General features: G+C 35.3%; 2 protein-coding genes and 1 pseudogene across 2 annotated transcripts in view; all 3 read right to left on the reverse strand.

Moving 5' to 3' along the window:
* Positions 1-15332, reverse strand: part of LOC127652397 (protein shisa-9-like) — a 293861-nt gene that overhangs the window by 73062 nt on the left and 205467 nt on the right. The gene's annotated exons all lie outside the window — the stretch shown is intronic.
* On the reverse strand, positions 20-2213 carry LOC127652362 (GTPase IMAP family member 4-like; annotated as a pseudogene).
* Positions 4913-11017, reverse strand: LOC127652398 (GTPase IMAP family member 7). Its single transcript, XM_052138516.1, has 4 exons — positions 10896-11017; positions 10485-10597; positions 10167-10244; positions 4913-7344 (listed from the first exon to the last, which is right to left on the reverse strand). The coding sequence occupies exons 2-4, from the start codon at positions 10591-10593 to the stop codon at positions 6491-6493; spliced, it is 1041 nt and encodes a 346-aa protein (XP_051994476.1). The 5' UTR covers positions 10594-10597; positions 10896-11017; the 3' UTR covers positions 4913-6490.

Raw genomic sequence — 15332 nt, forward strand, 5'->3', positions numbered from 1 at the left:
GGAGGGAATGTGTAAAGTCTTATTTTGTAACTATTAAGGGGGTTTTGGTGAGATTAACTGACAGAGATTTGCGTCTATATGGATTCTCAGCTAGTTTATGTGCATTTTCCTCTTCCTCTGGCCAGAGTTCATGCTTTTTTCTTTCTAAATCTTTCTTGTTTTCATAATAATTTATTTTCCAATTCCCTCTACCTTCGCTCTATCTCTTCTCTCTCTGTCAGAATTTTCTCCTGTTTCTCTCGGATCTTTGTGGTCTAACAGCTTCTGCCATTGATGGCCACCAAGGTCTCAATCTTTTCCAGAAGTTTCACCTGCACAGAGTTTCCAGTGACCTTTTAATTTAAGAACACAAATCCACCACTGCACTTGCGAAAAAAGTCTCTAAGGTTTTTGTCAGAGCTTGCAATGACATTTGAGGTTTTTCTCTCTAGACAATCGCCATGTGAAAACAGAGCAATGGTGTAATTCCAAATGTGATTCCCAAACATGTTCTGGATTAATTTATGCATGTTCTTGTCCTCATTGATTAAGTTCCCCAGAGGCAGAACCAGCAGAAACACATATAGTCCTGGTTTATAGAGTGAGACTGATTTCAGGATCTCTCTAGTCACTTCTTTCTCCATTCGATTGATCCTGTTGAGTCCAGGAGTGTCGATTATGGCCACTTGCCGCCCGTTGATGTTTCCAGAAGCTCTGTCACAGACCTGTGTAACTCTGCTCAGTCGCATATCTGTGTTAAAAGTGTTAAACATGAGGATGGTGTTTCCAGTTGAACTTTTTCCTGACCCTCTTGCCCCAGTAACATGATGCGTAATTCCTCCACCTCAGCTGGAAAAAGGTAATGCACATGAGATTTTAAACTTGTGCATCTCAGTAGCAGAAAATATAAATGAATTGATTGACACTACCACCTCCCCACCACCAGATGTCACCTTTTTCAGAATACTTTATTTTTATTCTACAAAATTAGTGCACTGACTGGCTTTCTACTGCCTAGATATGCAGCTACAATCTTGGACAAACCTAAATGCAACCTCACCAATAGCAGAGTTTTAATGCTGTTTTATGATCTATGAATGCTCAATGCTCTAATAAACACAAAAATATAAATAGCTTTCACAAATATTGGGCAAAATAGTTAATTTCTAAATAGAGGCAAATATTTACTATTGATATTCTTCTTTATTGAAAGACATCTATATTAAATTGATGTTTTGAAATGTTCAGAAATTTAATTTTCTGTGCCAAATTGCACTAAAGTCAGTACAAGTCAGTGTTATTTGGCTGTTGTTTGGAACAGCAATTGTGTGGTTGCCGTCTGTCCTTTATTAGCTGAGATATCCCATACTGGACTCCTCTTGTAATTACCCAAAATGCTCATTGGACCCCTGCTCAAGCCTCCTGTATTTGCATGGTGAAAAGTTGACAACCAATCTGAAGTGTACCTGTGATGACTAAAATCTACTGTCCATGTGGACAACTCATATGACGTGTTGAACAGCACATTTCTACAATTCTGAGCATTCTTGCTATTCTTATTTGACGTTTATGATATTCTTTATCTTGTTTCTGTTTTTGTTTTTTTAGATGTTAGATTGGAGTGATTTCGTGTGTGTATGGACCATTAACTGCTTCTTTAGATTTAAACAAATCTGCACATGGAACACATGGAATATATGAAACACATGGAACACATGGAACACATGGAATACATGGAACACATGGAACACATGGAATACATGGAACACATGGAATACATGGAACACATGGAATACATGGAACACATGGAAGCAAGCTATTCCATATTCCATTATCACGCAATGGTGATTTTATATTTGCTAAGTCTTGAAAATCTAAACCAGAACAATACACATATATGAATGTAGGCTTAACTTACATATTTAGTATTGATTGGTAAAATATGATTTACCATGTAAGGATGGTGATTTTGAGTTTGCTTGCACATTTCACATTTTCATACAGTTCTTCTATCTCAACTAATACAAGATATTAAACCATTTTTAGTGGTGAAAACAAAAAAAAACTATTTACATTTCAAGTCTGATGAGGAACAAACAGCTCTTCAGAATGATTTGAGTTGAATTTTTTTCCATTACAGAAATGCATAATAACTCACAGCTCAATGTCGAGTCCAGTTCTGAGGTTTCTTTTTCAGATTTCATACTGTCCCATAGATTCTCCTTTGAAGTCATCGCCCTGTTTTTATAAAAAAATATTTGACAAAAGAAGCATTTGACCTTCGAGACTCAATCCACACTTGAAAAATGAAAGACAAATTTATTGTACACCATAATAAGTTAGAACTCAAAAAAATAAGGCAATCAGACATATACATGTTTTTTAAGTTAATAAACTCCCAATTTTAAGTTAACTTTCAGATTTAGATTTTGTACTACACATTCATGTTAATTACTCTCACTTGAAATATTAACTAAGCAAACTCATTTTAATGGTACATTAACTTTAGATTGAAGTCTTTGGCTGAACTTAAAATGACCATGTAACCTCAACCTAAATACTTCCAAGTAGTGGGAACGTAATTAGTACAGTAAATACTAGCATGCTGAATGCATGCTAATTGGAAAAACTATGCTTTGATTATCATCACAATTACTCAACCAGTAAAACAATAGACTAAAGAACCATTTTGAATTGTACCTGTTCTCAATCTGTCAAGCTCCACTATTTGGCATAATCGTAACTCCCAAAAACTTTAAAATAACAGAAACAATTCTAAATAAAATTAAAAAAAAAAACATTAAACATTAACAAGTCTCCCCCCATTACAGTCATCTTGCACAAAGACACATTATGTAACACTTCATTTAAACATTTACTTTCCCTAAGTGCATTGCAAAGCATGCTGGGAAATGGAAATCCCTTGCCCAGTTTCAGTTAAATTTAAGTTTTTGTATATTTGAATAGACAAGTTCAGTTGACTAAAAACATTACAAAATTGCAGGTTAATTAAAAGGTGTCAGTTTCGTGAACTCAGAAAGAAGAGAAAGTACTAAATACTTATAAAGGTTAATTTATTTGAACTAAGTTGCATGATTGAATTTTCCCTCTCAGAACAATTCATTATTTTGAGCATAAGTGTTCACAGTGCGTTCTTTCTTTCTTTTGATCGATTTTTTAGTGATTATGATAAATCAGTCTTGGCTGAGATATAATCACTTAAATGCTTTCCTTTTTTACTGTAGTGCATAAAACTCATAATGTGTCAAAGTGACTTAAAACGATACAGCATGACACTTATTTTCACCATTTATGTCCCTATCCCCTAATAATCTATGAACAATTAAAATCAAATTCTATAAATATACTAAATAAAACACTCTGAGGAGCTGAGGTCCACATACAGAGTATGAAAGTGCATGAATCTGGGTTCCTTCGTGTCTTGGATTCTTGTTTCGTGTCTGTAAGGATTGCACTAGCCCATAAGAAGTCTTCTGTCAGCTATCTTCTGTAAGGTATTTTGATTAAAAAGATAAACTGTTTGTCATGGGCTAAACATCTTTCAACTTTAATACGAAAGCCATTTCAGTAGTTTCAAGAGACCGATACTGGGTCAAATGGGATCACTTCCTTCTGCAAGGATTTCATCTTACAAGACTCTTTGATGGCTATGACACTTTGTTAAGGTATTCTGAACAAATATGTGTGGCATGTGCTCTTTTAATGTGATGCATGTCAAACAAAAACAAAATGAACTGTTAACTGAATTCAAACGTGCTGCAGGTGCTCTGTGCTCACCTGCTATGTTTTATACTTGCGTTTTGCAACTATATATTTTTTTGAAAACATTTGTCTACGTGGATCAAGATGTACAATTAAAATGTACAATTATTTTATCTCTTGACAAGTTAAATAAAAAATACAAAAATAAATGACAAACTGTCAACATGTCACTGCATGTGTATGGATATGATGCTGCATTTGAAAACTTGCTGCCTAATCAGTTAATGGTTTAACCGACAGTGCTTTTGAATGAATGGAACTGGTCTCAGAACAGTTTGAAAAGCACCTTATTTTCATCCTGCCTCCTTAAACAGCCTCAGAAGGCAACATTTTCCACCTTTTCAGATGTAGAAGTGTGTGAGTTGTTTTCAGAAAGTGCATTCTTTGACAACATTCCTTTAATGAGCTTAGCTGTTCAACAACAACAACAACAAACATTAATCAAATATGTGGACGCCATGCTGCTAATTCAGACGTGTTTTTCTTTCAGTAGTTTTGTATTGTTCTTAATTAGGCTGTAGAAATGAAATTAAGATCAATGTAGTAGACATCAATGATATCCTCCATTACTTTTATTTATTTATTTAATTTATTTGCTTGATGAGTCTCCCTATTAAATTCACCATTGTGAGTGTTTAAGACATGCAAGCCCAGATAATATGCAGTTATTGCAATGACATGATTTCGTCATCTTATATGAATTATATGTTGACATTATATGCTGAATTATATGTTGACATGTGTTGGCGAAACCATTCAATATAGTCCTGTCAACCAATGGAGTGCAGAGGTGGGACATGAAGAGCACCCGTAATGGAGCATTTAGGATGTGGCCCGAGCATAGTCAAACCAGTGTTACCAATATTCTTGTATGTAAACATCAACTAAGAGGTTCAAATGACAGTGAGAAACTAATCTGAACGATATAATAAATGGGAGAAGCTTCACTTTTACACATGTTTTTAAATTATTGGGAACAGGCCAACACAAATGATTCAGGTTTCTGTTTGTTAAAATTAAGTACTTTATTGTCTTTTAATTGTTTTCTGTATTTATCCTGATTAGATTTTTTTAATCCCAATGGTAATTTAAGCTGACAGTAAAAATAAAACTGGTACCATGCATCATTATCTTATTAATGCTGTGACGAGGCAGGCGAGGAATGAGGATCTATACGCAGCTTTATTAAAATAAACAAGAAAGCTCAGAATAAATCAAAACACAGGGAGCCCAGCACAGAGCACAACAAAACATGCAAGAACTGACAAATTAACTGGGGGAAACAAGGGCTTAATTACACAAGGGAAAACAAGGAACACCTGGGGAAACAATCAGGGAATGAGAAACAATCAGGGGAGAACCATTCATAAAATGAAACTACAAAGAATTACAAAAACCTAACTGGAAACAGGAACTAACCAAGAACTTCAACATAAAAGCACACAAAAACAAAAGACAACAGGGAATATGTGACAAATGCTCTCAAATCCCATACACTGTGATTTTATTTTAACATTTTAATGTAAAATGTACTGTACTGCAGTAATGTCAGTCAATGTTGTTTTTAAACCTCTCTGCAATGTATATGAAAAATAATTAAATACAGTATATGATAACAAATAACGAAAAGAGTGAAAGAAAAATATAACCTAAAAAATGTCCAGTGGAGAACATTCTGTAAAAGTTATGAATAGGTTATTGCACATAAACATCCCTGCAACATTCTGAGAACGTTCATTTGTGGTTAGAAAAATAGAACCTAAAGAGAATTTTCCAAGCTTGTTAGGAATTGGTTTGCCAAAAACTAACCAAACGGGAAGTTTTTCTTGATTTCTTTATTAGCAATAAACATTAAAATCCCAAAAATGTGAGGAATTGTGATGTTAGACACTTTTAAATACCAAAGAATGGAAATTGTCATGGCCAAACTCCAAAACATTTGGTATATCTAAAAAGCCCACTCTAAAGGAATATTCCAGGTTCAATACAAGTTAAGCTCAATCGACAACATTTGTGGCATAATATTGATCACCACAAAAATGTATTTAGACTCATTAGAACGTTTGTACGGTTACAGCGAAGCACGTATAATGGAAGTGAATGGAGGACATTTTTGGAAAAGCTATAATTTTATAAATCCACTAGCATTACTTCTTCTGTTAAATCTCATGCTTTACATGAGTTGTAAAGTTGAATAAATGGTCATTTTTACAGTGATTTAATGGTTTGATGACTGTAAATCATTATGGCAACAAAGTGGTAAATTTGGCTGTAACAGAAATGGTTAGTAAACCATTTTATCACTTTAAAATCATGTTAACACGCATAATGTTTGTGTCTTTTGAAACGGTGAGTATTTTAACGTTTACGGATTGGCCCCATTCACTTCCATTGTAAATGCCTCAGTGAAACCCAGATTTTATTTTGATTTTTTTTTAAGAGAAGGAGGGGCAAGTCTAAATAATGTTTTATGGTAATTAATATTATGCCACAAATGCTGTTGATTGAGATGAACTTGTATTGAACTGGAATGTTCCTTTAAGATACCCTTAGATTTACAGCACAACAGTAGCATGTATGGTCTGGGAGATATATATATATATATATTTTAAAAGTCCTCTACAGTGGACAAAAATGAATAGCTGCGTCAAGTACATACAAACACAATATTTGGCAGATAATTGATGGTAGGCAATGTATTAAAAGAGAAAATTAGAGGCTGGTTAAATTAGCTGCTACTTCTGGATGACTTGCGGCCAACTGAGTGCGGCTTGACTAGTTTGATGGACACTTTTGGTTTGGACGGATTCTCAGCCAGATTTCTCGAATTGTCTTCTTCCATTGTCCAGATTTCCTGCTTTTTTCTCTCAAACTCCTGCTCGCTCTTGCAATTCATAACCAGCTCCCTCTCCTTCTGTGTGATCTCTTCTTTTCTCTGCTTTAGTATTTTCTCCATTTTCTTCCTAATCTTCCTCTCTGAGGCCGGATAAAACGATGTTGTGTAGCAGCTTTTGCCATTGATGGCCTGCAGGGTCTCAATTTTCTTTAAGAGTTCAATCACAGGCTCATCGTTTCTCGTGTCCTTGTTATTGAAGAACAAAAACCCTCCGCTGCACTTATGGATGAAACTGCGAAGGTCCTCGTCTGAGCAGGCGATGACATCATTACCTGTTTTCCCCTCCAGACGATCTCCATGAGTGAACACAATGATGGTGTACTTCCAAATGCTCTTCCCAAACAAGCTCTCGATTAACTTATGCATACTTTTGTCATCATTGGTTAAGTTCGCAACAGGCATAATGAGAAGAAACACATGTGGTCCTGGAGTATAGAGAGAGAAAGACTTCAGAATCTCTTTGGTCACTTCTGGCTCTGTACGCCCGATCTGGTTCAGTCCTGGAGTGTCGATTATGGCGACTGACCGGCCGCTGATGTTTCCAGATGCCTTTTCACAGAACTGCGTAACTCTTCTCAGCTGCATGTCCACTTTAAAGGCGTCGTACCTGAGGATGGCGTTTCCAGTAGAGCTTTTTCCTGACCCTCTAGCACCCAGCAGCAAGATACGTAATTCCTCTGTCACAGCTATAAGCATGAAATATCAAGGTTTTAATCTGCTTGACTTACCACATCTTAAAGGTGAAGTGTGTAATTCTGCACCACTAGAATTACTAAATGAGATTGAACACTCCGCCGTCTACTATAGGTCGAAAAACAGATAGTCCCACCCCAAACTTACACCATTGTTGGAGCCAATGTTGCTATGTCAGACTGGTCAGGATGCTCAAACAAACAGCAATGTTTTGAGAGCGCCACTGAGCCAAAGGAGAAAGGAGATGGAATTTTAACACCGAAAAATTCAACATAGTCTCATGACAACTTGCAATAATTTGTAATAGATTGTAAAAATGTATGATATTGGGTCATACGAAAGGTCTTTTAGACCAACTGATCAACAAACATAATTAAAATTTGATACAGTGCACGCATCAACTTTTGGCTAGCCTCCTATCCAACACTTTTTTAAAGAAAGTAAATGTCTGTTAATATATTTGGTTACTCATTCCATGTACTTATGCAATACAAATGACTGATGAATGTCAAAAACCTGTAATAAGCTTCCTTTGTCTCGCTCCAAACCCCAATGTATTCTTTCTTCTGTAGTACACAACAGGGATTTACATATTAATAATTGTGGTTCGGATTAGGGTTTGGGTAAGGGGTTAGACTTTATGCTTAGGTTTGTGATAGGGGTCAAACTTAGGAAAAACCATAATAACATAATTTGTTAGCTTGTTTCATGGGAGTAAAAGTTGTACGTTTTTGTATTAGCCAACTTGTAGGATTGTTAACGATTTTAACATCTTCTATGATCACGACTTGAAATGAGACCAAGTTGAAAAAATTACCCTCTTTGCCTCTAAAGGAATATTCTGGGTTCAATACAAGTTAATTTCAGTCGACAGCATTTGAGGCATAATGTTGATTAGCACCAAAATGTATTATGACTCGTTACAGGATACAGTGAGGTACTATGGAAGTGAAAGTGGTGACAATTTTTGTAGCTTTTAAAGGTAGAAATGTGAAGCTTATAATTGTATAATAGCACATTAAATCTTCTGTTAAAATTTGTGTATTATCATTTGTTTAAATATTTGTTTTTACGGTCATTTTAGGGTATTAAGGTTCAATGCATTGCATAATCTTGGCAACAAGTTGTAAATGGATGCAGAGGCGGCGGCAGCCGATTTTGCCGGGGCTTCAGCCCCGAATGTTTTGAGTGTAGCCCCGAATGTATTTTGAATAGTTGACTGACAAATATGAAACCGGACAATAGCCTATGTAAACCCCCGAAATCATAAGTTGCCTTATTTCATTGTGCTTTGGCTTTGCACATACTGCATACAGCCTGTAAAAATAGACATAGGCATAATCTAGCCTATAGAATAAGTTCCTTTGCTGTCGGTAGCCTATGGGCAACTCCGTTTCTTCCTCTCTGTTGAATATGCAGCAGGTAGGGGAGGAGCTGACATCAACTTACGATACTTAGTGGCGAGTTAACAGCAGTTAGCAGGAAAGACAGCAAAAATGAAGCAAATCAGGCTTCTAAAATTTCCGAAAGAAGTCAGTGGGTAAGAATTCACATTTGTTTTTGTCCTTAAAGTCTGAAGGTCATGTTGTATTCTCTACCCTTGTGGTTAATGCGTTTGCCTCTCATGCTGGAGACCGTGGTTCGAGTCCTGTTCAAAGCATAATTTTCTTGTTTATCAGGTGTTGTTTTCTCTAAGGATAACCAATAAGCATTAGCATAAAATGTATGTGTGACTTGTTTTGTGATATTAGTTTGTAGGAAATATACACTTTGAGGGTAGCAAAGATGTGCCAGAATCAGGCATGGAAACTGGTAACAATTAATCAGTCACTTTACTTTAGAGAAAGTTAAAAGTGAAACATTGTTTATCTCAATGATCCTAATGAAAGGATTTTGACAGATGAACATGGAGAATTATATACCGTTCGATGCCATGGTGTGTCAATGAACTTAGACTAAAGTCATTCATGTATTGCTTTAACTTAGGATCTTATACATCATTTTGACTATTTATGTCAAAAAATATAAATTATTTATATTAAAAAAAATTTTTTACTTCACTTTACTCACTATAATATAACTCTTTTGTGATGACTTTGTTAATGTACATGAAAATTCAAGAATCATGATAGATCTTAGGGTAATCCCACTGATCTGCTCTTCCCAATACATTTTCTTCAGTGGTATTGGTCCACAATTTCACATATGTAGCACTTGATGAATTAGTTGTTTGAAGCTGATTTGCAGTAAGTTATGTGCTGTATCTGTTCTTTTGCATCACAGATGATTCAGGGAGGAGAGAGGATGTTGAGGATAGTACTAGAGTGGAAGATTTAGGAACTGTAGAAACAGGCCCAGCCAGAGCAAAACTCAAAGAATACCCTCTCACCAGCTTTGGACTACAGGAAAGTGGTTGCTAGTGTGAAAATAAAATGGTTTGGGCTAAGCCCCGGATGTCCTTCAGTGCTGGAAACGCCTCTGAATGGATGTAACTTTGCACATAAAAGTTTAGTAAGCAATTTGATCACACTAAAATCATGTTAACGCTCATATTGTTTACATCTTTTGGCTATATAGTGATTATTTTAAAGTTTACAGATTTGCCCCATTCGCTTTTATTGTAAGTGCCTCACAAAAATCTATTTTTTTTTGTTTATTATTAATTTTTTTTAAAGAAAAGGAGGGACAAGTCAAAATAAGTGTTATGCCACAAATGCTGTCGATTGAGCTTAACTTATATTGAACCCATGATGTTCATTTAAAGAAGCTTAGATTTTACTCATACAGAAAATGTGCATGCCATAAATTGTCTTACCATTTGAGTTTGCAGATGCAGTTAAACTGGTTTTCTTCAAGTTTGGCACATTTTCATACAACTCTTCCTGTGTTAAGACTGTGAAAAAAGTACGAGATACCGTTTACTTACCATATGCAACCATATTTTTCTTGAAAACGCACAGCAAGTTTTCTAAATGAAACTGGAATGTTGCCTAGAATTTTTCTACAATAGTTTGGCTGCATGAGTTGAGCTAACAAGATGTTGGAAAAGCCAAACTAGGTGACACAAACCTGGTTTTGTTCATTTTTACAGACAAAAGAACAGTTTTATGTATATAACTCATCAGTGACTCACAGCTTGTTGAAGAGTCCAATGCAGAGTCTTCATCTGAGCCATCGAACTCTTCTTCAGACTCATATATCCCTTCTGCCTCATAACTGTCCAGCTTGTCTTCAAGAGACATTGTTCTCATATAAAAATAGAGAAGATTTGCAAGTATCATACTTTGTGTCTAAAGTCCATAGAGGTTGCAATAAAATAAATGTAGTTTGCTATGGAGCTCAGCAGCCCTGTTTACTGTTTTTGATGATGACAAGGAGCTGTGCATGAATTTCAATTAAACATTTTAAAGCACCATGTCTTAGTCTATTGCCATTATCTCCCTTCCCTGCAGTCTCTGATCTGTAACTCTTTTCTGAAATGCTTCGTTCCGTGCAACCCCAATGCATTATATAACATCAAAGATTTAAGCATAAAGTGACTTACTGCTTAAGAGGAAGTCTGTTGTTTTAGATGTGTTCATTTAAATTCTGTATGCACAGTTCTACACCTCCACACTTGCATGTGAAACGTCCACAGCAAATATTCAGGTGTCTTCTATGCCAAAGGGACAATGCCCATATATGCAGTAAAGGTAGTTGAGTCATGTTAAGTAAAAACATCTCAAACAGGTAACAGCTGGAGATGGGCTGGACGTGTTGAAGGATGCAAACACTTCATTTAACAAGGGTTTCTTTTAGACTCATGAGGACTCGTTTATCATGTTAGTCAGGTACACAGACTTACTGTGTTTGGCATGCACTTTTGTGTTTCAATGAAAATGACACTCCAGTCACAGGTTAGTTTTCAAATTGAGTAATAGAGTAGATTAAATGAAAACTTTTGGAAACACACACTGGAAATAATGTGAGCCAGTCAGCTATTTTTCTTTATTTGCCTCCCCCCAATCATGCTAGTTTTTTTAAAGTGAACTTTTTGATTGTTTTATTGTTTTTATTCTTGCGGAAGATGCCTGGTATAGAAAGCATAATGTCAACTGCTATAAGTGAGCAGAATTTCATAAAACAAATGGGTCATTCCTGGGAATCTGTAATATTTCAGTCCCCCAGACTTTTTAAACCATTTAGTGGTTCACTAAAATGAAAAGCTGAAAGCTTTTTACAAGATGTTGATATGTCCATTATAAATAATTTAAATAAATAATTGTATTAATATAATCTTTACCATTAAAGAATGTCTTTTCTTATTTTTTGTATCTTATACCAAGCATTTTGCCATGTCCCTGAGGCATATCACTGAATTTGTACACTGGCGGCTAAAAGTTTGGAATAATGTACAGATTTAGCTGTTTCGGAAGGAAATTGGCACTTTAATTCACCAAAGTGTCATTCAACTGATCACAAAGTATAGTCAGGACATTACTGATGAATAAAACAGCACCATCACTATTTAAAAAAGTATTTTTGATCAAACCTAGACAGCAGCCATCACTCCAACACCTTATCCTTGAGTAATCATGCTAAATTACTAATTTGGTACCAGAAATTCACTTGCCATTATATCAAACACTGCTGAAAGCTATTTGATTCCTTAAATGAAGTTTAACATTGTCTTTGTGTTTGTTTTTGAGTTGCCACAGTTTGCAATAGACTGGAATGTCTTAAGGTCAATATTAGGTCAAAAATGGCAATAAAAGAAACAGTTTTCTCAAGAAACTCATCAGTCAATCATTATTTTGAGGAATGAAGGCTATACAATGTGTGATATTGCCAAAAAAGCGGAAGATTTCATGTACACTACAGTCTTCAAAGACAAAGGACAACTGTCTGTAACAAGGACAGAAAGAGATGTGGAAGACCAGATGTGCAACTAAACAAGAGGATAAGTACATCAGAGACTCTAGTTTGAGAAATAGACGCCTCACATATCCTCCGCTGACAGCTTCATTGAATTCTACCCGCTCAACACCAGTTTCATGTACAACAGTAAAGAGAAGACTCAGGCGTGCAGGACTTATGGGAAGAATTGCAAAGAAAAAGCCACTTTTGAAACAGAAAATCAAAAAGAAAAGGTTCAAGTGGGCAAAGAAACACGTGTGTTGTGTTTCTTAACCCCATTGAGCTTTTGTGGGATCAGCTGGACTGTAAGGTCTGTGAGAAGTGTCTGACAAGACAGTCACACCTATGGCAAGTGATACAGGAAGTGTAAGGTCAAATGTCACCTGAGTATCTGGACAAACTGACAGCTAGAATGCCAAGGATCTGCAAAACTGTCATTGCTGCATGTGGAGGATTTTTTGATGAGAACTCTTTGAAGTAGTTTAAGTTAAAAAAGCTTAAGTTAAAAAAAAATTCAACTTGTAATAGTATTTTTTCACATTATTAATGTCCTGACTATACATTGTGATCAGTTGAATAAAAGTACCAATTTCTTTCTATAGGAGCAAAATTTGTACATTATTCCAAACTTTTGGCCACCAGTGTACCTAGAATTATTTTTATAAAATGTGCACACTGTCTATAATTGTTGTCATTAATGTAAACGTTTATATGTGTTCCTTGCCTGAGAAAGATATTTTACCAAAAATTGCAGGATTCTAAAAAAAAAAAAAAAAGCTTTAAAGTTTTGTCCCCTCAGTTAAACTCAACCCTTTCACACCAACCACACAAATTTTGGTTCCACCCATACGTGACATCGTTCATATTCCTTCAGCTGCATAGTGCAGGAGCAGGTGAATAATATCATAATTTATATTCATATTTTGAAGTGTATTTTAGTGGGTCTCGTCAAGCTCAACAACTCAACCCTGTGATATGAAATTAAGATATTAAATCAGTACTTTTCAAATTTATATTTTAATCCATAAATATGTAGAGAATGTATTAATTTCATGCATGCTATGTGGTCTTCTTTCCTCTAGCACGAGGAAAAGTGGCCAATTTGAGCAAATCAACACAACTCCGTCATGCACAACCATGTCCCAATTCTTAACTATCAACCTGTGATGAGGTTGAGTTATTCAATACATCTATGAATAGTCAATATATTGTACATTACAAATTCAATATATTTACTTCAATGAAACATGGTGTGGGTGCAAATCGTCTAGTGGTTGGTGAGTTGTGACAGGGTTGAGACAAGAGTGATAATATTTGATTATTTAAATGGGAAAACAATTATAAAACTATTTATTCTATGTTAAGGGCTAGCACAAAATGTTTTCTGTTGAAGTTAAATCTGAATGTAATAATTTTTTTTTAACAAAAATGTTAAAATAATGTTACAAATGTTAAATTAGTACGAGGGACACATGCACAGTATGCTGATGTTTATTTTACAAATATTGTGTAGAATCATTTTAAACCACTTTGTTACATCCCTATGCATGTATGTGTATGCATGCTTGTTTTGTGTTCTCTTCTCTGTTTGCCTCTCTTTTTACACACAGATTATGTTGCTGTTATTGGTTATCTGGGCTGCCAATCTTAATTACCCTGATGACATCATCTCCACTCTCCACCAATGGATGGCCTTTCCTTCCCATTAAAAGCTGTTTGAATCCATGTGTTTGCAGCTTTTTAGTTTGATGACAGCTTTACTTGCTAGCTTCTGATTTTGTGTATTCTCACTGGTTCTTTGTGACCTTGTACATTCTTTATGTATACTGACAAAGTCACTCGTTACACATTCGTGGTTATGTGACTTCATTATTATTATTTATATAACTCTCTGCTCATCTAACCAGAGTGGAAAAAGTGGACAGGTAAGAAGTCACGTGACATACACCTTGCACCACGTAGACTGTGATTTTTTTTTTTGTATTAGACACCTTAGGTTAGGAGTGAGTGCCAACCCCTGTACTTTTGGTGTTTTTTTTGATAGGCAGAATAGTTAAGACATTGGCGTTCCAACGCTGAAGACCTGTTTTATTTTATTTCTTGCGTTTTGTTTGAACTAACAATTTGAGTTTAGAGGGCTATAAAAATAAGTTTTTGTTTAGATTCTTTTCTTTCTTTTCACTCGTGTCCTTTTTCCCTCTGGTTTCGTTATAAAATAAAAGGGCTTCGATGCAGGCCTGGCTCCAGCTCTAAGATGTAAGGTGGGCCATAGGACCCTCTGTGTGGGCCGAACAGTTGGAGGGGTGGGTGTAGGTGTAGTTCTCAAGGTGGGCCAAGTTCATGATTGGGTGGGACATGCCCACCCAGGCCCCCCTGTGGAGCCGGGCCTGCTTCGATGCCTAAGGTTGGGGAATATGATTTGTTGGAGGCAGTGTTGGGTGTAATGCATTACTAAGCAATTAATTACTGTAATTAAATTACCTTTCATTTAAAAAGTAAAGTAAGGGATTACTCTTAGTTTTTCAGTATTTTAATAACAGTTACTTCTGATGTAATTATGTTAAATACGGTATAGACTATAGAACAATTCTATATAAAACAATAGTGCATTTAAAATCGAAATGTGATGCCTAATGTTAAAATATATGTTTTCTAATTCAATGCTGCCCCCTTAAATTCTTTGGCCAATTCATGAATAATTTATTTGTTTTTATATGATTTATTTTAAATAATTAAAAGAACAATTTCATGTCTATCCTTGTATTTTTCATCTGGTTGAGGGTTTTATAAAGTAATTAGTAATAAGTAACTTACCCAACACTGGTTGAAGGTTCAATATGTGCCTAATGTTTGTGGAGTACTTAATCATATGTAGTTGAACACTTTTTTTTTTTATCTTATATATATATATATATATATATATATATATATATATATATATATTCTAAGATGAAATACTGAAATGATGAGTGTCAATTTGAGTGCCCATAAATTTTTTGCTGTGAAATCATCTTCCAAAAACTCGCTTAATCGGTATTTGAGTCATGTGTCATATTACCCTAAAAAGGAAGTTTATTCAGCACAA

The sequence above is a fragment of the Xyrauchen texanus genome, chromosome 12 (genome assembly GCF_025860055.1).
Source record: "Xyrauchen texanus isolate HMW12.3.18 chromosome 12, RBS_HiC_50CHRs, whole genome shotgun sequence".
Lineage (NCBI taxonomy): Eukaryota > Metazoa > Chordata > Actinopteri > Cypriniformes > Catostomidae > Xyrauchen > Xyrauchen texanus.

Bases quoted from the DNA above. Each gene is read 5' to 3' on its own strand.
- LOC127652398 (XM_052138516.1), bottom strand. From the start codon at position 10,593: ATGTCTCTTGAAGACAAGCTGGACAGTTATGAGGCAGAAGGGATATAT. The intron at 10,245-10,484 runs GTGAGTCACTGA...CTTTTTTCACAG, and splicing joins ATTGGACTCTTCAACAAGCT to TCTTAACACAGGAAGAGTTG. The intron at 7,345-10,166 runs GTAAGACAATTT...TCATGCTTATAG, and splicing joins TGCATCTGCAAACTCAAATG to CTGTGACAGAGGAATTACGT.